Source organism: Ochotona princeps, chromosome 10 (assembly GCF_030435755.1).
Source record: "Ochotona princeps isolate mOchPri1 chromosome 10, mOchPri1.hap1, whole genome shotgun sequence".
Lineage (NCBI taxonomy): Eukaryota > Metazoa > Chordata > Mammalia > Lagomorpha > Ochotonidae > Ochotona > Ochotona princeps.
Genome location: NC_080841.1, coordinates 51,829,039 through 51,852,567, shown reverse-complemented (window position 1 = coordinate 51,852,567; position 23,529 = coordinate 51,829,039). Strand labels below are relative to the sequence as shown.

General features: G+C 42.3%; 1 protein-coding gene across 2 annotated transcripts in view; it reads left to right on the top strand.

The window, feature by feature from the left end:
• SMYD3 (SET and MYND domain containing 3) overlaps positions 1–23,529 on the top strand; it is a 632,714-nt gene that overhangs the window by 518,160 nt on the left and 91,025 nt on the right. For both annotated transcript variants that reach the window (XM_004578490.4, XM_058669436.1), the window contains exons 9-10: positions 7,253–7,340; positions 12,746–12,920. In XM_004578490.4, the coding sequence (XP_004578547.1) occupies positions 7,253–7,340; positions 12,746–12,920 (263 nt within the window). The remainder of the gene's footprint in view (positions 1–7,252; positions 7,341–12,745; positions 12,921–23,529) is intronic.

Sequence of the window (23,529 nt, the reverse complement as noted above, 5' to 3'; positions counted from 1 at the left end):
CCAGAGAGGTGGGAAGGAGCAGCTAGGGAGACCTGTCCTTCCCCGAAAGGAGCCGGCTAAAAGTTCTGCCTTCCATGAGCTGTTGCTCTCTTTCTTCTGTTTAAAATGAAAGCATGCCTTTTAAGGACTTTTCTGGAAATGTGCAAGAGAATAGTCATCAGCAGTAGAGCTGAGTTGACTCTGCATTACTCAGCTCTCCAGAATGGTCACATGGAAGGAACATCAGTAACCATCCAGACCAACTGCCCCTTTTACGGCAGACCAGCAAAGGGAGGCATGCCCGGGGACAGACACTGGGGCTCCCCCAGGTGCTGGAGAGCTTCCAAGAGAGAGTTTCCTCAGGAATTCTACTTACAGTCCGAATTGTTTTTATCATTTGTAGGAAACCTGATGTTTAAAAAAAATGCACAAATATAAAATGGATGTTTTCCAACCCCACTCCCACCCCATTCAAATTTCGGGACTCATGTATTCAAGCACATTTTGCATTCATCTAAAATTCAAAGAAGATTTTTTTCCTCCACCAGAAATTTGTGCTGGAAGATAACAAGTGTCTCTGATGTATTTGAATAAATAATCATAAAAATAGGCACACACATTTACTAAATTCTCGCTTCAGAGACTGGAAAAGAACATACTAATTTTACTGTAAATTTATATGTTGAGAAAGTAGAAGACTTGAGTTGTGCCTCTCAAGTCAGTTTTCCTGTTTACACAGCCTATTTGTATGTATCCAGGTGTTCTTGCCCACTGTGTGAAGGGAAGGAAGGTCCCTTCCCTGGCAGTTGTGAGAAGTCACTACCCTTGGAGACTGGGAGAAGTGCGGGAGGGAGGCCAGTGTGGAGCAGGAGTGAGGTGAGCTGGGGGGCTAAGACTGTAGAGGTATGCACCCCATGCAACTCTACAGGAAGCTGCCAACTGGCTGGTAGTGAGTGCAGGTGCAGCTTTGTCCAGCTCAGATACAGAGTGCTGTCCAAGGCTACCATTTGTGAATGTTCAGAAACAATTTCAAACCTTTTTTTTTTTCTCTTCTGTCAGTTAAATAAAATGCTTAGCGTTAACCTTGAAGGACAGCTAATGTTCACTGAGGGTAGATTTAGCTTTCACTACAATTCCTGTATAAAATTGTTCTGAGAATTCTTACTCTGGTCAAAGTATACAAGATCTTGGGTAGTTCCATGTTGAAGGGTTTTAATGTCTTTTTTTTCACATGTCCAAACTAGGAAGATCTCAGGAACCACACATTGAGGAGATTTTGAGTTTATTAATCCATCAACATGAGTTTCACCTTTTAAGCCAGTCCAGGAGAAAAACAAATTAAATATGAAGATAGTGAAAAGCCAAGCCAACCTGAATTTGAATCCTACCTCCAGTAGGTAGAAGTGGAGGGACATTTGCATAAGTAAAACTTTGAAAGTATCTTGTATTTTGTTTGTAAACTGTAGGCACTGATGATCTCCAAGGATGTTCTGAGGAGTAATTAAAATATAGTCAAGAGATTGGCACTGAGGTGTAGTGGGTAAAGCTACCACTTGAGGCACCAGCAGCCCATCTGGTACAGTTCAAGCCCTGGCTGCTACACTTCCTATCCTGCTTCCAGCCAGTATGCCTGGGAAAGCATTGGAAGATGGCCCAAGACCTTGATACCTGCAACTACATGAGAGATCTAGAAGAAGCTCTTGGCTTCACACTGGCTCAGCTCTGGCCATTGTAGTTGTTTGAGGAGTGAGTCAGTGGATGGAATATCATATCCTCTCTCCTGTCTCTCCACCCCCTACTCCATAACTCTGCCTTCTCAAAATACCTAAATAAATCTCTTTAAAAATATATAGACATGTACAAGACACTTAGGACAATTACAAGTAAATGTTCTACTGTATCCGTTCTCCAGACATTCAGATTAGCATGTATGACATCCACACCTCTGGGCTAGGTATTTGGGAGCAGCAGCATCAAAGAAGAGTAAGACTTATATTTAGTGCTGACAAGCTTATAATTAAGCGGGGGAAGCTGTTACATGCACACAGGCTACAACCCACAAGCTATGGCCACACCGGCCTCCTCACAGGCCTGTTCCTACTTTGGTGCCTGCTGGCCCCTCTCCCTAGAACTCTTGTCTCCTACTCCTTTACCTCCTTTAGATTTTTACTCAAATATCGGCTTCTAGGAGACGTTCCCCGATCACCCTGTTTAAAGACGTCACAGCGCTGCTACTGCCTACCTCTTTCCTGTCTGTCCCTGACAGCTGTTTCACTTAGCTACATGTTGGCTTCCTGTCACCTGTGCCCCGTTACCTCTTCAGTATGAACACTGTGCTTGCTTGCATTACTGCTCAATCCCAGTGTCTGCAGCAGAAACCAGTGGGCGCTCAATGTGGGTGGAATAAAGGAGTGAGCAAATTAATTGTAGGTGCCCGGAGGAGTATGTGCCAAGATCCAGCAAGCAAGGAGCAGGGGGTGTGTTAGGGACTGCATTCATTTTCTGTTTTCAGCAACTGATCAGAAACTTGGTGACTTAAAATAGCATAGATTGATTGTCATGTTTCTACAAGTCGGAAGCCTGACACAGCCGTGCTAGACTGAAATCAAGGAGTCTGCAGGGCTCTGTCCCTTTCTGGAGGCTCCCAGGGGGCATTTGTTTCCCTGCTGTTTTCCAGCTTCCAGAGTCCACACATACTCCTTGGCTCCTTTCTTTTTTCCATCTTCAGAGCCAGCCATGACTGGTTGAGTCCCTAACATCTCCTGACACATTATTCTGGCCCCCTCTTCTGTCTCCCTCTTTCCATTATTAAGGACCATTATAATTACATTGGGCTCTAGAAAGTTCTGGAGAATTCCCTGTGTTGAGACCAGATGAGCAACTTTAATCCCATCATTAGTGTAAATTCCCTTTGCCATGTAACCTAACTGGTCCACAGGGCCTGGGAAACAGGATGTAGGCACCTTTCGGGAGTCCATTATTCTGCCTACCACAAGGATTAACAAGTTATTTTGTTTGGAGCCTAGGATCTGAGCTGCTAATCATAAAATTAAAAATTGGAAAGTATAGTTAAGTGTGACTGTGACTGTCAAGATGTGAACATAAGACTTCATCTGAGAAATGGTGGGAGGTTGCTGAAGGCTTTGGCGCGGGTGAGGGTAATGATCAAACTGAAGCTTTAGGAGATGAATATCGTTTTCCAGGAAGGATCCTAGCGGAGACTGATCCCTTCTTTAAGGAATTTGGTTCCTCTCCCCTTTCTATGTACAGAAAACTAAATATATATTTAGGATTTCCTGAAGAAGTAGGGAACTCTTAGGATACTTTTTGAAAACAACCTCATTATATCACACACATGCACACAGCTCAAGTTGTATTGATTAGCCTCTTGAAAGCAACGTTGTCCTGAGGCAGGGATTGGACATACAGGGTGAAGCCACCACCTGGGTTCCCTGCATGCTATAGCAGAGTACCTGGTTCGAGTTCCATCGACTCTGCTTCTGATGCAGTAATTGAGAATACGGAGCTTGCAAGGAAGCCTGTAACAACTCAAGTTCTTGAGTCCCTACCTCTCCTGTGTGGGAGGCTTGGATGGAGTTCCAAGCTCTCTGTTTCAGCCCTGCCTGGCCATGGCTATTACTGGTATTTGGAGCCAGTGGATAGAATACCAACCTCTCTCTCTCTCCTTCTCTCTCCATCCCTGTCTTCCCCTCCCCTTCAAAGAAAATAAAATAATCTAAAGCAGCACTGTTCAATAAAACTTTGTAACAGAACTATCATATTTATGTGTATATATATGTAGTATATACAAATACACACATTGTTTGCTACCTGATGTGATAACATTGAGCTCTTGAAATGTGACTTTTGCAGCTATAAATAGCTGCATATGAATGATGGCAACCATGTTGAAGAGTGGAACTTTAAAGAACTAAGAGTTGTACAAGAAGCTGTAATGGTGTTTGTGGCAAACATGGTAGTGTATGTATGATGAGGACATAGCCTTTTGTGTTTTTTTTTAAATTTACTTATTCTTATTGCAAAGTCAGATATACATCTGTATCTATCTAATATATATATGTGTATATATATATATATATATATATACACACAGAGAGAGAGAGAGAGAGAGAGAGAGAGAGAGAGGAGGAGATACAGAGAGAAAGATCTTCCATCCGATGATTCACTCCCCAAGTGACCACAACAGCTGGTGCTGTGCTGATCTGAAGCCAGGAGCCAAGAGCCTCTTCCGGGTCTCCACACGGGTACAGCCCAAGGCTTTGGGCTGTCTTCCACTGCTTTCCCAAGCCACAAGCAGGGAGCTGGATGGAAAGCGGGGCTGCCGGGAATAGAACCAGTGACCATATGGGATCCCGGTGTGTTCAAGGCGAGGACTCTAGCCACTAGGCCACCCTGCTGCTCTCAACCTTTTGTTTGAAACTTTGACTTTAAGACTGACTGTTTGGACAAGTGATAGAATCTGGGTGCTTCTGTCGTCTGCAGTGCTGGTGTGATTGGTAACGTGTAGAGGAGAAGCGGCAGATGTTCTCTGACCTAGAGGAGATGATTTTACCTCTAAACTATTCAGACTTGCTGTGGTGGTAAAAATCATATCCCCTTTTCATGGGTTTTAGTGTTGCTTTTTAAATTTTATTTTAAAATTTAATTTATATCTGATTTATTGTTTTAAAGATTATTTTTATTTCTATTTAAAAGAGAGTTACAGAGAGGAGGAGAGACAGAAAGAAAGAAAGTCAGGGAGAGAAATTTCTATCTTTCATCCACTGGTTATTCCTCAAATGGCCACAGTGGCTGGAGCTGAGCCAGTCCAAAGCCAGGGACTTCTTTTGGATCTCCCACATGGATGCAGGGGCCCAATGTTTGAATCATCCTCTGATGCCTTCCCAGTCCATGAGCAGAACTAGAGGCTGGCACCACAGACAGAAGCTTAGTGGGATATACCATGGCCTTGGCCCTTAGTCTTGCTTTTTAATATTCTGTATAGAAAGTATTCCTTTTCTTTGGTAAGCCAGGGTGGAAAACCCCCACTGCCTGCCCATGTTACCACACTGGATATGATGTTACACATAGAAGATAAAAATTGAGCAGTATTAGTAAATCACTCAACACCATGTCATACACATAGGTAACAGTTAATCATTCACTAAGTACCGGTTAGCACCTGTGATTTGCCAGGCACTGTGTTAGGTGCTGAGGCTACAGGGGAAATATGAAAAGATTAGAAGATCTATTTTCTGTATGGGAAAGGAGACAATTAACAGCTAGCTTATAATTTTGTGGGTTTTTAAATTGATTTTTTAAAATTATTTATTATTTTTAATTCATTAATTACATTGTATTATGTGACACAGTTTCATAGGTACTTGGTTCTCCCCACCCCTCCCCAAACCCTCCCACCATGGTGGATTCCTCCGCCTTGTTGCATAACCACAGCTCAAGTTCAGTTGAGATTCCCCCATTGCAAGCATATACCAAACAGAGTCCAGCATCTTATTGTCCAGTCAAGTTCAACGGCTTCTTAGGTATACCCTTTCTGGTCTGAAGACAGAGCCAGCAGAGTATCATCCCAGTCAACTAAAAGTTCCAACATACCATCAGCAAAAATTTACATCATTATGGAATTAATTGACATAGTTATGAGTAACCAATATGTTAAAAGTAAATGCGAGTTCCTAGCCACCTTCTGTGACCACCTCAGTGACATTTCAATTTTAGTTTATACACAACATAAAACTGCTAGGTACATTTTTTTTAAGAAGTCAGCATTGGTTCACGTGAGTATAGCTATGCTTATCTTTAGCCTATTTTTTTAAAGATTTATTTATTTTTATTACAAAGTCAGATAGCTAGGAGGAGAGACAGAGAGGAAGATCTTCCATCCGATGATTCACTCCCCAAGTGAGCCACAACGGGCCGGTGCTGTGCCGATCCGAAGCTGGGAACCTGGAACCTCCTCCGGGTCTCCCACGCGGGTGCAGGGTCTCAAAGCTTTGGGCCATCCTCGACTGCTTTCCCAGGCCACAAGCGTGGAGCTGGATGGGAAGTGGAGCTGTCGGGATTAGAACCGGCGCCCCTATGGGATCCCGGGGCTTTCAAGGCGAGGACTTAAGCTGCTAGGCCACAGCGCTGGGCCCAACCTATTCATTTTGATCAGTAACTCCATACTCATTTTAGTCAGTTAAATTCCATCTATAAGCCACCTAATTATTTTTTTCATCTTCTTTTTATTTAGAATTAGCAGCTTTATTGAGATATGATTCACCCAATTGTAATGTGCCATTCAATATTATCATAGTCTCTTTGCAGAGTTTGCATAACCAGCACCCAATCAATTTCACAAAAGTTACCATTAATGGGGGAAAAAACCCCTTTGTTTTGTTATTAGCAGATGCTTTTCACTTCTCTTCAGTGTTCCTAACCATAGGCAATAACTAATCCACTTTGTATCTCTGTGGATTTGCCTGTTCTGGACATTTTCTGTAGATGGAATCATAGAGCAAATAGTCTTTTGTGATTGGCTTCTTTCACTTAGCATGTTTTCAAGGTTTATTCATGTTGCAGCATGTACCAGTACTTCATTTTACTGATTAAATCTTTAGCTTTTTATTTCTCAGTTGATTGATTGATTTGAAAAAGAGAGAATGTGAGCTTCCATTTGTTAGTATACTCCCCACGTGTCCACAATAGCCAGGGCTGGGCAGGCTGAAACCAGGGGCTGTCTCCCATGTGAGTGGCAGGGTGGCAGGGTCTAAGGCACTTGTTCAGGTTCATCTTCTGCTAATTTCCCAGGGGCACTAGCAGAATGCTGGTCAATAGTGGAGCAGCTAGGACCTGAACTGGCTCTTGTATGAGATGCTCACATCACAGATGCTTAATCCTGTTTGCAACAGTGCTGGCTCCCATTTGTATTATTGTTGAACTGTGTTCCATTGCGTGCCTATACACCACATTTTATTTACACATTCATCACGTTTACACTTTTTGGGTCTTATAAACAATGCTATTGTGGGTATTTGGTGTTTTATTGTTGTTCTGTTTTTAAGATTGACTTAACCCTTGTTTATTATAGCCAGGGTAATTAATATAGAATAGTGTCTAATTGTCATTTCATTTGTGATTGATAATTAATGATGTCAAGCAACTCTTGTGCTTATGAGCCATTTGTATAACTTTTTTTTGGAAAAATGTCTATTAGATCCTTTGCTCATTTTTAGTTGATTGTTTTTCTTTTCTTTTAATTTTGTTTGTGCAGGATGCTGATATGCTAACTGGTGATGAACAAATATGGAAGGAAGTTCAAGAATCCCTGAAAAAAATTGAAGAACTAAAGGCACACTGGAGTATCCTTTGATCTGTGGGTTGAATTGGGTGTTTTGATTGCTTTCTTAATTGTTTGGAGTCTGGTGTTAATGAAGCCAAAGTTAGAGCTTGAGCTCTCTAAAGGTTTCTTCTCTTCCATGATCCTGGGCTGCATCTCTCACTCCGCAGCTGGCAGTTAGTGTAAAAAGCTAAGGAAGATTGTGGTGATAATCAGTATGAATCACTTTCCGCCATTAGATGAGGTGGCTCAGTAACAGTAGTAATAAAGTAGTCATCTCTTTATATGTAAAAGGAAACATATTTGTAGATTTCTGCCTTCCCATGATAACCACATTCATCTCCAGGAAAAAAATTAGCCTGGAATCTTTATAATTTAAGACTACTGACCCTTGGACTTAGAAGCTTCACCTTAAATCAGCCATGACTGCAGAAGCAATGTGAATGGCTGCACAATCAATTTTCTTGGCATGTATTGTAAGGCCCTTCAGTGGGTTAAACTTCTGAATAAATCAGGATAGCATATGGGGAGGTTGTGTGGGAAGACTCCACTGATATTTTATTGTGCAAAAGATATCTTGAATGAGAGGCAGGAATTGAATGGGGTAGGCTGAGTTGGATATCACTGTCAGTAGAGGAGTTCACTGGGGGAAAAATGTGACAAGAAAAACCCACAGGTAAGAAGAAAGAAAGATGAAAACAAATTTCAAAAAGGTCACTTAGGTACCTTAGTTAAACTACACCCCAGGCACTAAAAAAACAGATTATAGATGAGCTTTCTCATTTATAGACAATACTTTAAAAGAATCATAATAAAAATGTAGTGAGATGAATGTTTTTATTTTTCTAGCTGAAATACATAATTTCTAAAGCCCATGGCCTAGTAACTTGGTTAGCATTCTGAGGGACTCTAGCCTTGGTCCCTAAGGAACAGGAAAAGAAAGCTACAATCATAATGCTAAATGGATTTACTGAGAGCAAGTAAATTCATAGTCACTGTTTCCTTTGTAAAGTTTGTAAGTAGAGTTCAAGGAATTTATGTTAGCATCTTACTATATCGCTGTTCTGAAAGAGTGATGCTTAATTGGATTGCTTTTGAGTACTTGGTTTTCATCCCAATCCTCTTCAACTTTTGATTCAGTCTCTTGAATAAACAACTAGGCAAGGTTCATCATATTCCTCTGAATGTATAGATGGAAAGGATCATAGGTGTGGAATGTATGGTAGAATCAGGAGTTCCGAAGATGCCTGAAAGTTTGAATAATGTTCTCAGTTTAAAAAGATGAAATTTTGATGAGAGTGTATATAAAATTTCCTATTGACATAAAAAAGTTTAAGGGTATAAATATTCAGAAAACTTAGCAGAAGATGGACTGTTAGGGTTTTATGAATGACATGGTTTCAAAAAGTTTAATAAGAGCATACTATTAGCTCTCCAAAAAGCTACTAAAATCTCAGGCTGCATACATAAAAACATAGAATACAAAGTGAGACAGGCAAATTTGAAATCCTTTATGTAGATCAGATGGATGATAGAAGGAAAGTAGCCAAAGCAGGAAGCAGAAGGTTCCTGTTCATGGGCTCAAAAAACTAATCCATAGCAGAGTATCAACACTGTTCTGTGTGGCTCCAGGATGGCCCAGCTCCAGTGCCATGTCCATTGTACAAGGTTTTACTGAAAATTCAGTCTGTGGCAGGTGCCTTGCTAGTCATGATTTGCCCTATGGTCCAGGCAGACATGAGAAGACACAGCTCTCCACTCACAACTCTCAAACATAGCAGTACCGTCTATGTGTAAAGTCAAACAGATTTTGGTAAAGGTAAATATTTGCAGGGGCTTCATAGCTGTCAACTGCAGGAAGTTGACAGTCTCGCAGGAGAGGCAATAACAGAGCTGTCTGGGAAGGTTAGCAGGAGTCCCCCACCCCAGGCAGACCAAATGGAGAAGGGGGATCCTCAAGAGGAACTAACATGTGCAGACACATACGGTGTGGGATGGCATGCTGCCAGGGTGCGACCTGGTGTTCTGTACCAGAAGAGAGCCCCGTGACAAGGCCTTAAATGCCCTGTGCAGGTGAGAGGATTCCTTGGACTGAGTTTAAGCAGAAGAATGAATGACATGATTAGATGAGAAAAGGCTCTGACCTGACAGTCTGCGTCTCAAGGAGTTGATTAATTCCCAGGTGACTTTGCTCTTCTTTCTGTTTTCCCCTAATCCTCTTATGGTCCTCTACAGTTATTCAGAAAATAAAGGTGTCTGCTCTGTCCACTGGCAATCTGTTCACTTTGGGTGGGCTATCCAGCCCTGCTTATGGTCTAGAGCTCAGCTCCTTGCTGAACAGAAAGGCTTGTAGTAAACCCCACGCAAATGCCAGGCACTAAATCTCCGAGCAAATAGATGACGGCATTAGCTTGGGGGAAAAGCTTCTTAGTTAAAATCATTCCATTTTTTTGCTCACTGGGGTGTTATGCAGGAGAGGTTTTGCCTTGTTTGCCAGGAGACCATTGCCAGCGCTGTGAAGGGAAATTGGCATGCAGTCCCTTCCAGCTTACTCAGGGATAAAGTTGATGTATTCCTCTGAGTGGCTGCAGAATGTTACATCTGGTTTTCACTTCTAAAGCGTGTCACCCTCAAACATCTTTAGAATGAGTTGGGAAATATATAAACGAGTAGGCAAATAATAGCAGAAGTCAAATAACATAATATTAAAAGAAGTTGCAAGTCTCCCCACAGAAATGTCTAGCATTGTGTGAGAGACAGCCATTCCTCCTGACAGTTCGTCCAATAGCTAATCCTGGAATGAAAAGCCACAGAGTTTAACCCAGCAATCTGTTAGGAAATCAGTGTGTTGCATAAGACACTGCTTCTCCCCATGGCTGAGGGATACATTTAGCAAACTTTAAACATACATGTCAGATGAATACAAAGGAAGATCACCACGTCACTTTTCTTGAATAAACACACCTCTGCTGGGACTATGGTTAACTTCTCAGAGAGGGATTTGTCCTAACAGTAATGGGGAGTACAAGATGAAGGGGCCCCAGCTGTGCTTCGTGGTGCTTGCAATTCTCGCCAAGGAAGCCATCCTTTGGGGCAAGCTATGTTGCCTCCCAGAGGGCCCTGCTGAAAGGCAAGTGTGTTTCCTGAGAAGTTTCACAAACATATTAGTCTTCACTCAACAAAAGTGGCCTGATTGGCTTATTAAGAGTGTTTGTTAGTGTTTTGGAAAACAGTGCCCCAAGGGTTTGGATGCTGGACAAAGCAGATTTTGCTGGAGGAGGGTGTGGAGCACATAGAGGCCTGCTTGTTCAAGGTGCGTCCCATCATGCTAGGACACCGTGAAGAGGACTTGAGAGAGGGTTTTGTGAAGAGATTGTGTCCTGTGGAAGATGGGATGTTCTGTCCAACCAGGTCCACGGCACCATTTTCCTTAAACCTACCCATTCTTAGAGGTCTTAACACAGGAAGGATAGAGGCAACATTGATATTTGTGTGGTGTGCAACTTGTGTGTGGCACCACATGTTTTACTCCTGTATCCCTGGTACCCAGAATTCTGCCTGGCTCACAACAGAGTATGTAAGAGTTCTGGCATTTTGCAAACAGCATCTTATTTAATTCCTACTGTGACATGATGCCTTTTTTGTTGCTGTTGTTAACTTTTGGCCTATATCAAAGCACTTTGACCTCCTTAAAACCTCAAATCTGACAAATGACAGAAATAGCGTAGATTTGAATCCTGCTTTATCTACAAACTCCATGCCATTTCCGTTTTATCAGAATCTTCAAAGGGTGTCACCCACATGAACTCCAACAGCTGAAAGCATATGAATGTCAATGTGTACTGCGGAATGTGGGGTAGGGGTCAGAGACAGCCAGCTTCAGACCAGCCGCTTTCCTGGCCTACAGCCACCCTCACGGCGCAGCACAGACACCAAATGAGGTTGTACAGTTCTGCACTGTCACACCCAACTGTGCTCTGCTTCCAAGGTGATTTCTTTGGGAAAGATGGGAAGCACCCTCCAGGTACTATGTCTTCAATATGATTCTAAGGAGACAGATAATGTCAGTTTTCAAAAGTAAGATTAAGTTACTGACTCTTGGTTAATCAAAGTCATTGTTACTGCAGAGTCAGTATGGATCTTTTCCATGTCCTTTGTTTAAGTGAGAGGCTGATGAAGAGTGAAACAGGCTGACAGAGGTCCTATCTGCTGGTTTGTTCCCCAGATGCTGTGGATGCAGAAACCCAGTGCTGATCGCTTGTGTTGGTGGCAGCGACTCAGTTGCATAAGCCATCATCTGCTGCCTTCTAGGGTGTGCATTAGCAGGAAGCTGAATCCCAACCAGACCTGGGACCCAAACCCAGGCATTCTGATATGGGACACAGGTGTCCCAGCTGACACCCTAATTGTTGTACTACATGCCTTTTCCTTCCCATCCTTTTAAAAGTATCATTTTCTCTTGCCTACAATGTATGCACATAAGCCCAGGGTTTTAATATTTAGCTTCAATTAAGGAGATTAAAAGAATATCTGTGGTTGGCTGTTTGGTTTAGAGGTTAAGATGCTGATTAGTGTGCCCATGTTCCATGTAGAGAAATGCAGGGCCTGGTGGATTTGCACTCTGCGAGTCAATGACAATGGCTTCACCTCTTGGGTGGCTGCTAGCAGTGTGGGAGACCTGGACTGAATCTTGGCTTTTGGCTTCAACCAAGGCATCTGGGAGTGAACCTGTAAACAGGGCTCTCTCTCTCTTTATACATATATATACATACATATATGTATGTGTGTATGTATACATGTATATGTATATATACATATATATGTCTGCCAAATACATTTTATAAAAACAGTACTTTTGTGAAGTCACTTTTGCTTTGCAATAATAGCAAAAAACTTGAATGTGAGATCCACAGTAAATGAATTCCTTCAAACTGCTCCCCCTTATGTGTGCCTGTGGGTTTTGTATTTATTTGGCTTCATGAACGCTCAAGACTCAAATGACACTGAAGCAAGCCTGATCCCTCCTTTCAAAACCCGAGTTTCCTTAAGCCATCAACTTCTAAATAGATGTTAGCAGAATAGTTTCAAACTGAACTGAGAATCATCCATTCTCAGTGTCATTCATTTCACAATTAAGTTTAAAGAGAATATATTAGGAGTATGAAAGAGTCTTGGGAAACTGTAAGCCCTCTAAACGAGAGGCTTGCTTAGAAGACAGCTTGTTGATGTAAATAGAATTTGCTTCCCTGAGATGCTGCTTACATGTTTTGTTTCTCAAGTGGGTATTCAGGCAGCTCATCTGCGCAAGTTCATGGAGACTTCCTTCCCTTCCAGCGCCCGAGAGCTCTTCAGTCTTTTAGAGGAGCTCATTGTACTTTTGTTTTTCCTTGATGGAGACAGTGAATCCTTAACTAAGGTTAATAACAGAGTGGGAACAGGTTCTGGCCATGTGCCAGACAATCATAAGCAGCAACTCCGAACGGCTTCCCGACATCAACATATACCAGCTGAAGGTGCTTGACTGTGCCATGGATGCCTGTATCAACCTCGGCCTGTTGGAAGAGGCGCTGTTTTATGGGATTCGAACCATGGAGCCATACAGGTAGGCCCCAGGGAGAGGGTTCAGGGAAGCCTAGAATATGTTTATTCTAGGCAAAGGGTTAGCATTATGAAAATCTGATTGTTACTATATATTGAATGTTCCCATCTGTTTCTCAAAGTGTAAACCCAAAGCGTGTTGTATTCCATTTTCTTCCCACTCATACGTGCATCCATTCCTCATTTGTTAGGTTTCTTGTGTGTATCAAGAACTGTGGGCATTGGTGAGGTGTGGTGACCTGTGAAAGAGATGACTTCAGTGTGTGAGGTTGCTTTAATGATAGAGATCAGCACATGGCAGGTGTGGGAGATGTGGAGAAGAGCGGCATGTGGCTCACGCCTACCTTGGAAGGCTGTGTCATTGGCTTCTGACCAGCATTGGGCCCGTGGTCCGGTTGATGTTTGCTTGCCTTTCTGGTTCCCAGAGTGCTTTCAGTAGAATCGTTTGCCTTCACAACCACTTTGTGATCCAGACAGAAAAGCAGAGAGGCTGCCCTGCCCAGATGGACCATTGAGTCACTCAAAGGAACTATGGATAATCACTGCTTCTTTTCTGGTCTCAGCTTCCCAGATCTACAACTGTACTGCTCCTGCATGACCTTGCAAGTCAGTGGAACCTGGGAAGGGGAAGCAGTGTTAAAGTGTCAGGCTGAGAGCTTGATACTGATGGGTTTCAGGGTCCCAGTGTGCTACAGGCTAACAACCTAAGACCAGAAGCTGAGCTTGAAATCAGTCTGGAGGGAGGGCATAGAGGCTGTGAACTACAATCTGGAATAGCCCAGTCTGCAGCACAGAGGAAGGTTGCTGCTTGGAACGATACCCCCAAAACACCTGGGACTTGGAGTACAATACCATTCAGGGAAGGGTGCTGAGATTCCCAGCTCTGCAGAAACATGGTGTCAGCCAAAAGGGCTGTGTAGCGGGCATAGCAGGCTCAGAAGGACTCTACATGAACCCGAGAAAGATAGAGTACTCCCTGTCCTCACTTGAGGAAAACCCTAAGGAGTTAACTTGGAAAGTCACTGGAACTGGTATGTTGAGAATAGTGGTAAGTCTAGGAGTAGGACCTTAGTTCAAGCAAAGGTAAGAAGCCAGAAGTGAGGCCTTCCACCAGGAGGATTTTGCAGGCAAAGAGGGAGGGGAACATAGCAAAGGCCCTGTCAGCTAGGAGATGGCAGAGATCCATAGGCCAGCCAGTGGCACCAACATGACCTTTGGGGTATTTTCCAGACTTCTACAGGTGTTTCTGTGCCATGGCCTTGAGGGTGAACAGTTTGCAATTCTAGACTGTGAGTCAGCTGGAATCAAAATTAGAAGAGATTACCTTGAGGGCTGAGACTGTAGACTTTCCCATGAGCAGTGAAATGTCTGTTTCATGAGATGTATCATGGGTTCTCAGAAAATATGATTCAAATACAAAGAGATAAGGTGTCGTTCTCAGAGCCTCAGTGTTGCAGTGCAGGCTGGCTGGGTGTGTTGGTGTTACCTCTCTGAACTCCAGGGGTTGGGCTCAGGAAGCCAAACCACAGACTACCAGCTGAATGGGTGGACTCCAGCCAGGAGCTGCGGACAGAAAACACTCCCTTACTCCTGGCTGGTGCTGCCCCATCCTCCCCTTCCTCTCCACACTCTCTACTCAAGCCTCCTGAAACACAGAAACTTGAAATCGGCCCACACACCTTCAAGGATGCTCATTCTCTGTATTTCTGAGTCCCCTTCTCCCCACTTACCCAAACTTCTCTGCAGCACTAACTTACCCCTCACTTTGACTGACTTAAACTTGAATCAAACAAAGAGGTCTTTTTCTTGGGAGGTCAAATCCAGTAGAATGTACTCCATCATGTTGGGAAAACATTTGGTTATATTTTCATGATGTTTGGCAGGTCACGTTCTCTCTGTCAATATTTCTTCTGTTCTTAAGCTGGGTGACAAATTTCCAGGCCTCCCTCATTTTCTCTTTCCTGGAGCTTGTTAAGGAGTTATTCTGTAGTGTTCAGTATTTAAAGAAACCCAATCTGCATTGCTTCACTGTAAGTGCATGAGATTTGATCCACTCACTTTCAAAGTTACAGTGGAGAGAAAGTTTTATAACAGTTGGGAGAGAAAAGCAGGGTGGGAGTTGGGGCCTCTTCCACTGTAACTCAGATAAAAATGAAAATAAGGAACAAATACAACTAGATCAGGTGCTCTGTAAGCTCAATGGCACTGTTGGACCATGAGGTAGGAATTAGGTAGGAATTAACAAGCTGACTTGTGCTTGAAGAAATTCGCATTAAGTGTGATCAACCATAAGTGCAAGTCTCCTTGCAAATAGACCAGAGGACGTTTTGCTCACTTTTAGCTAAGGACACAGATAGTGACCAAGAGGAGACTGCATTGTCAGTGGTCATAACAGCTTTGCAATGTTAATATATTGTTTGCAGCAACGAGATGGAGGTTAGGTTTCAAGTGAGAATTTTGTCACTTGTGATCTTGGCTGAATCTTAACTGCTGACCTTACAGAGAAAATGTCATGTTCTGTTTTTATCCAAATGTCATGTTCTGTTTTTATCCAAATCACTGTTCTCAGCTCTCTTCCTGCCACTCTGTCATTTATTTGTTCTCAATAGGTTTTACTCAGTTCTTGTGATACAGTTAAGAGTGTGGCTTTTTATATTACATCAAGCAAGTTGGAAATAATTTACATAAAATGGACTGTCTAACCTTTCATACAATATTAGCTTGTAATGTGTCTTCTAAAAGTATCTGTGTCCACAGTCACAATTACGTACACAGGCATCTCTCCATTAGCATTGCCAACAGGAAATAGAATAAAAGTCATTTAAAAGTGTCTCATCAGGTTTAAATCAGTAAAATCTTAACCAGAAGATGATCCAGGTTCTAAAGCTGGGAATTTAGAATGTTGAATGCACTTTCCTGTTAAAGATGGTGTTATAGATTCTGTGAGCTCTAAAGGCTGTCTAAGAAAATCTACAGAACCTAAAATATCACTAATGTAAGCTGTAAATTTCAGAGAGGGAGACAATTCATTATACATTTAAAAAAAGTATTTGAGGGTCCAGTGCAGTAGCCGAGTAACTAAAGTCCTCGCCTTGCACCCGCTGGGATCCCATATGGATGCTGGTTTATGTCCCAGTGGCCCTGCTTCCCATGCAGCTCCCTGCTTGTGGTCTGGGAAAGCAGTCAAGGATGGACTGGGCTAGGCAGAAACCAGGAGATCTCCATCCTGCAGAGGTCCAAGTATTTGGGACATCTTCCACAGCTTTTTCCAGGCTACTAGCAGGGAGCTGGGTCAGAAGCGAAGGAAAAGAGTCGTGAACTAGTTATCATATGGGATGCCACTGTTGCAGGTGGTGGCTGTACACTGCTTTGCCAACAATGCTGGCCCACAAGTTGTTTCAAACCTAGTTTCATGTCCTATTGTATACTAATTAAACCTAGTTTTTCTGTAGAAACCAGAAAATGATGAGGAGGTATACAGAAGCCTTTTCCAGCCTTAAAACACACATGTTCTGATAACTTGGTTTTTATTGTGAGAGTATTGTATACTTCTAGGGATGGCATTTTCAAGAAGAAAGGTAAATATTGTCCCTGTCTTCACTCTTATCCCAACGCCTAGAGATAAACATAACTGGAAATTTCTGCCCTGAATCCTTTCGTGAATGGTTGCATAACCCCAAACCCCACTTGAGTTAATCTTAGTGTCATGTTGGGCGGGGAGAATTGAAGGGAGGGGAAGAGGAAAGAGGAGAATCCATGTGTCTAAAACTGCGTCATGGAAAGTAATAAAAATAATTTTTAAAGTACTCCATTCCTAATGAATGGGAGAAAAAAAATTCAGAACTCAAAATTCAGAGCTCAGAACTCTGAATTCTGAATCAGAATTCAGAACCCATAACTGAGAATTCAGAACTCATAACTCAAAACTCAGAATAAAGAATTCAGAATTCAGAAGACAGAATTCAGAACTCAGATTTCAGGATTCAGAACTCTGAACTCAGAACTCCAAGTTCAGAACTCGGAATTCTGAATTTAGGACTCAGAACTCAGACCTCATAAGTCAGAATTCAGAACTCAGAACTCTAAAGTTTAAACTCAAAACTCAGAGCTCAGATTCCAGAACTCACAACTCAGATTTGAGAATTAAGAAGTCAGAACTCAGAACTCAGAACACAGAACACAGAATTCAAAACTCAGAACTCAGCACTCGGAATTCAGTATTCAGAACTCAGAATTCAGAATTCAAAGCTCAGTATTCAGAATTAGAACTCAACTCTGAACTCAGAACTCTGAATTCAGAGCTCAAAACTCAGAATTCACAATTCTCAACTCACAACACAGAAATAAGAACTCAGAATTTAGAATTTAGAATTCAGAATTCTGAACTCAGAATTCAGAACCCAAAATTCAGAGCTCAGAACTCTGAACTCAGAAGTCAGAATTCAGAACTCAGAATTCAAAATTCAGAACTCTTAACTCGAAGCTCAGAATGAAGAATTTTGAATTCAAAAGACAGAATTTAGAACTCAGGTATCAGGATTCACAACTCTGAACTCACAACTCATTAGTCAGAACTAAGAACTCAGAACTCATAACATAACGCAGAACTCAGTACTCAGAACTCAGATATAGAGCTCAAAATCTGAATTCAGAACTGAGAACTCATAACACGAAACACAGATTTCAATAAAAAAGTACTCCTAACATTTTCCAGTATTTCTTAGAAAGACATAAATGAGAATTCCACCCATAGTAACACCACAATGTTTCTGTACAGCCCATATTCCTGCTGTTCTTCCTACTCAGCTTCTGCTGTCTCACATCCTGACAACACATTTTCTTCAAACTCGCTAAGATTTTCTCCTTGTCTTTTTTTCTGCTTCTCTTGTCCTTCAGCTCAGTTCTACCCAGTCCACTTAAGGTGCCTGGCACAATGGCAATTAAGATGAGAAAGAGAAATGGGCAGAGGAAGCCATAGATTTTTAGTGGGTATGGAGAAATAAAAAAATAGTGGAGTCATTCTCAGTCCTGTAATTTATAACCATGATTGCAGTACATGGTAGATATCTGTTTGAATTCTTCAACGTCTGCTTCATTCTTTTTAAACAGATACATAGTATTGTATCATTTGACTAGATCCTAATCTTTAAACCAGTCCCTATTATATCTATTTGTGCTATGTCAAAGAATGTTAGAATTAGCATCCATGTACTTGTGTGTCTATGTACTGAGGCACCTAAATACTAAAAGGTAAATCCATGTGATAAATTCTTCAAGTTGACTTGCTGGTTCAAAGTTTACATGCTTGTTACAATCGGGCAACTGTCACCTACCTGTGCTCCCACACATAGCAGAACAACAAGGCAACTCTTAGAGAATGTGACAAGGGATAGCACTGATTTCTACTACGTTTATCTTAAATTCATTTAAAATGTGTAAGGACGTTCTCTTTTTTGCTGATCAGAACCTGCATTTATATGATAAGATGTGCTGGTATAAATGTTGACAACAGGTAGTGGTTTTGGATGGTTGAGAGTGACATTTTATGAGTTACCAAATAAAGAAATGGAGGAATGGGTGTGGAATGCATACATTAATATACTGCTGAGATCACAGGAAGAGATGAGGAGGGTATAAAATCCCTTCAAAGAGAAGGAAAGCTAATAAAAGTAAAATTTCAGCTCTGATAGTTTTCTGTACTTGGTTGTCAGGAAAAAAGTAAGTAAATAAAAGGAGAACAGAAGTGAACTATGACTGGCATTTTGTATCCATGACAAGTCAGTTGTTGATAATGCACAGATTGCCAGTAATCACATAGCAGCCACATCCATTTTCATCTTGCCAGTAACTTTCAAACTTTTCCCTCTGAAGTTTTGGCAGGGAAGTTAATAAAATGTAGGGTTTCACATAACAGTAACTGCTACCATTGCTTTCAAGTTGCTTTGCTTCTGAAGGCCTATAATTGCTCTAGATTGGATCTTTGTCAGCAATCAATAGGACATTTTCAGGAGGCAGCAGAAGTTGCTAGGTGCACATGAGAGTGGGGCACCTGCACAAATGATGAACACAAGTGTCTACTGAGCCCTCATCATCCCCTAGTCTCTCTTGGCCTTAAAATTTCGCTAGATTGTTCTCAGAGAATGTGTGTGTGTCAGTCAGCCTGTCAATCACAGCTCATTTCTAAAGAGCAGACAGGGTCCATGTCTGCTCTTTCTAGTTGAGAACTTTGCTAGTCAACACTCATGGGGGTAAGGTTCTCAGGGCCGATTCTTCACTCAAAAGAGACACTAAGTGTCTCAACTTCATCCAGTGTTCTCTTCACTTATATTGTTGTCCATTTGTCTCCTGTGGTCAAGTATAATAAACAAATGTCTTATTCTTCTTCATTGATGCAGACAATAATCCTTTAGTTACTTAGTCCTTTTTTCCCCTAAACTACAGTTTATAATTAGAATTTTGTTAGTGGCAGAACCTCTACATGAAATCTTGAGAGGAGTTTGTGTGTGTGTGTTTAAGTGTTGGTACTGAGTTACCTGTCAATCAGTTAGGGAAAGGGTCCCAGACATCTTTAATCTTTTCATATAAGGCCTCCTACTTCAAATCCAAAGAGATCCTCTTACTTCAGAACCCAGAAATAAAGTGAAAGGAGTGGTGGAGGAGCAGGGGAAAGGAGATGACAGTGATGATGATGACTATGATTCAGTTGCATAAATATGTATTAAACTGCTAACATGAGTCAGGCCTAATTACTTGAGTTTTGCAAATATTGATAACCTGGAGCAAATACAAGACTTTTGATAGAGGGTCACGGAGAGCATTTTCTGTAGCTTCTCCTGCACCTTGCTTGGGAAAGCAGAGAAAGGAAAACACCTTTCTTTCAGAGATCCAGTCCTCTAAAAGTCTTCTGACTACTTGTAATCCTAACCACCTTGCTTGAGAGACTGTGTGCCTGTCTGCGAGAAGATATGCTTACTGTGCAGCTGTGCTAGGTAGTTCCAGCCCTGAACCTATCAGACACAGGAGAATGACCCATCTTTGTGGTCTAACTTCTAAAAGAAAAATCAGTAAAAGAGGCAGGTTGCAATGGGCCTGCTCATTCTCCTGAATGCAGTAGCTTTTCTGACTGTTGTCTCCAGCTCTAGCATGTGGTCAGTTGCTCCACAAAGGTCTGTATTTGACAGGTCAAGTGTCAGTCCAAGTTGGATGTTTCTTCCCCAACTGATGAATGAACCAAATGATTGGACACCACCTACGTTTGTGTAGGAACTACTGGTGAGGAGGAGGAAGATGACCCAGAAATCGCCACTGATCTGCATATGGCAGAACATGTATAGAGCCTGTGTTTTCTGCCACCTGCTGGTCATACAACTCCACAGTGTTTGTCATCCCTGGTTCCTGGCAGGCTAGTTACCTAACCAATCTTCAAGGGATGAGTGTGTGTGTGTGTGTGTGTGTGTGTGTGTGTGTGTGTGTGTGTGTGAAGAGCTACTTGCTCTTCTATCTGGAAAAGTGAAAAAAGGCTGCTTGATCATCTCTCTGGCTGTGTTAAGAGTCCCACTATGCTCCCAGTGTGTGGTTACTGCCCTGTCTGCCCTGGCAGGTATGGCTCTTTAGGAAGTTGCACAGCTGTAGGAATCTGTCTTTTCTGTGTCCTAGATTTACAAAATGACTTTGTAGATATGCCTTGGCCTGTGGGAGACAGGCCAGGGAAGCATTTGGACTCACCATGGCTATCTCCTCTTCCAGGCTTTCAATGTGTTCTTTGGGATATTTATCATACATATCATAGTCCTGGTTCCAGGAATTTTTTCCCCAACAAAATTGTTTTGCAACTCGCTAATGTACTGCAGTAAACAAAACAATAAAATAAAGTGCTGATGAGGCTTCCAAAGACTTTCCAGCAGCCAGCTGAGTGTAATTCTTGGACCTCTTCAAAAACCCAGGCATTTGAGAATCCAAGGAGGAATCTGGGGCCATGTCAGGCCTGTTCTGCGATGAGCACATTTTAGCACTAGAGTAGGAGTTCCTTCAGTCGCTCAGCTACCTCCATCTCTTCTGGTTCACAGAGTGCTTTCAAAATTTCATTCCTAATCTTTCTATCCGAAAACCTCTCACCGAGGAATTGGTGCCACTAGTTTCTGAAGTCCCTCTTGAAGCATCTTGGAGCTGAAAACCCCCTCTGAGCTGTGCCCCATCTTAGTCTGACCCAGCCCAGCCAAGGCAGCTTCCTCAGGCCAGCATAACAAAATACATGGCTTTTCTCGTAATTCTGGAGGTGGGAGTCCAAAATTAGGGTGCCTAAAGGCTTGATTTCTCCTGAGGCTTCTCTGCTTTGTGTCTGGCCATCTTCTTACAGGTCTCTCCCTTACTGCTGTACACCTCTCTGTGTCTGTGTCTCCTGACCTCTTGTTAGGACACCAGCCTCACAGATGGTTTTCACCCAGTTGCCTCATTAAAGGCTTCTCTCCAAATGCAGTCGTCATCTACAAGCTTCAGTAGATGATCACACGGTGGAGGCAAGTATAACTTGACCTGTTAACATAGCTCTATCCAACCAAACAGATTCTTGTGGATTCTCCATTCCTTGAGTATATTAATCCCAAGGATTGCTGCCTCTGCGTTTATTTTTCATGAGTCTAGATTCAGTGGAAGTTCACTGTCTGGCTTGGGAAAATAACTTATTACCTTCAGGGCTGTCATTGAAATTCAGCGGCACCAAATACAACCCAGCAGCCACTGCCAGCACGTTCAGACATCCAGGAGTGACTGGAGTAGACCCAGACACTGCACCTGTGACCAGCCCAGTGCATGCTAGCTGGCCACTGGAGGTGCCTTCTCCCGGAAACCAGCATCCTGGATGACACTGATTGGGCTAATATGGTAAATGGGTGTGGGTTTGGTTGTCTAAGTACTTTGCTACAATCATAAAATCAAATCACAGAACTGTTTCCTACATCATGATGTAATATACATACAGCAGAGGTTCTGCTGATAATCTGCTGCAGATACTTTAGGGTTCTTCAGTCCCACCTGTAGCTAACCTGGTAGTGAGGTATCATCAAGAACTGCGTAGCTGTGTGCAGTGGCATTTGTGAGATCCGCAGAGCCATGGGAGGTGTGCCAAGAAGGCCTGCAGTATGAAGTCAGGTGAATGTCTACTCGGCCAGGATTACCTGCGACAGCAAGGTTCCAACCACTTCCATTTTACACTGAAGCTCATCTTCTGGATAAATTCCTAGTGGAAGTTTATCTCTAGCATGAAGGATTGTGTCTCCCCTGGTGGCCATAGCCAAGAAAAGCAGAATTCCTCACCCATGGCTTCCACCCAGGCTGGAGTACTCACATTCTATAGCAGGCTTCCTGTGCCTGGAGTGTGATGGTTCAGGGGCTGATTCTGGGAGTCCTCTTTAGGATCCACCCATTTTCCTGTCTGACCTATGCTTCTGGGAAATTATTCTGGTTCCAGACCCTCCCTGGCTGCCCACTTTTACCTGGCACAAGAATCCCAGTCGTCCTTTACCCTGAATGCCATAGCTGTGGGCCAACCCCATCCATTTTGAATCTGTTGTGATTCTTGAGACAGCAGACTGAACCAGGACACAGGAAATCCTTTATTACATTTTCCTAACTTCCAGTTGGTCTCCTTGTGTATCAGAAATCACTCCACTCTGAGCCACAGGCATCTGTACAGGAAGAAATTGAATTGTGCATATTCACCAGTTTACATGAGCAGCGTATATGCACTGAGAAATCCTATTAATTCTTCCTTCCAGAGAAAGGTTTTCAAGCATAAAAAACATACTCTGTTGTAGTTCACTTTAAGGCGCGCACACACACACACACACACACACACCCCAAGCACTTTGATTTTGATTTTCCTGACAGAAAATCTTCAGTTTCTTATTGCAGCAAATTGTAGCCTAAGCAGTGGGATATCAAATCCTAGGGAATCTTTTGGGATGCATTGAATTTCTCCTGTTGAATCAATCTCTTGCTTGGCTGCCCCTGCAGCTACAAAACTGCTGTCTGTTTTCCTTTTCTCACCTCTTGGAAGAGGAAAATAGGGGTGGGGGAATTCCATTTTACCGTGTAAGGAGCCAACAGAAAGTCAGACAAGCCTGAGAAATGGAAAATGATGGATGTAACTTTGAGGACTCAGGAAGAATTGATTGAAACCTGCTTAGTTTCATATAAAGGATATCATTTGTGAATTTGAAAAAGCGATCTACATACTTGCATGCTGTTTGTGTTTTTGGAGTGAAATTCATACTCTTTGCAGAACTATCCTGAGGGATGGTAAATGAACCTCCAATTAAATTGCACAAATAAGACTCGTTTGTCAAAGCTCATAAATGTGACCTCTTACAGAGAACAGTAATGGCATTCATAAAAATAGTAAGAGGTCCTTAGAAAGTGAAAAATGGCATATAAATGGCCCCCAAATGATGGTTCCCATCTTTGGAGACAGCCAAGTAATTTTAACCCAGAAAATTATTCTCTGGGAATAGTTCCTATAGACCTCTTGGGCTCACAGAGTATACTGGTTAGAAAAAAAATATGTAATATTCCCACCATTAGATAGTCTAGGGAAATGGCCCCAATCAGTACTAGGA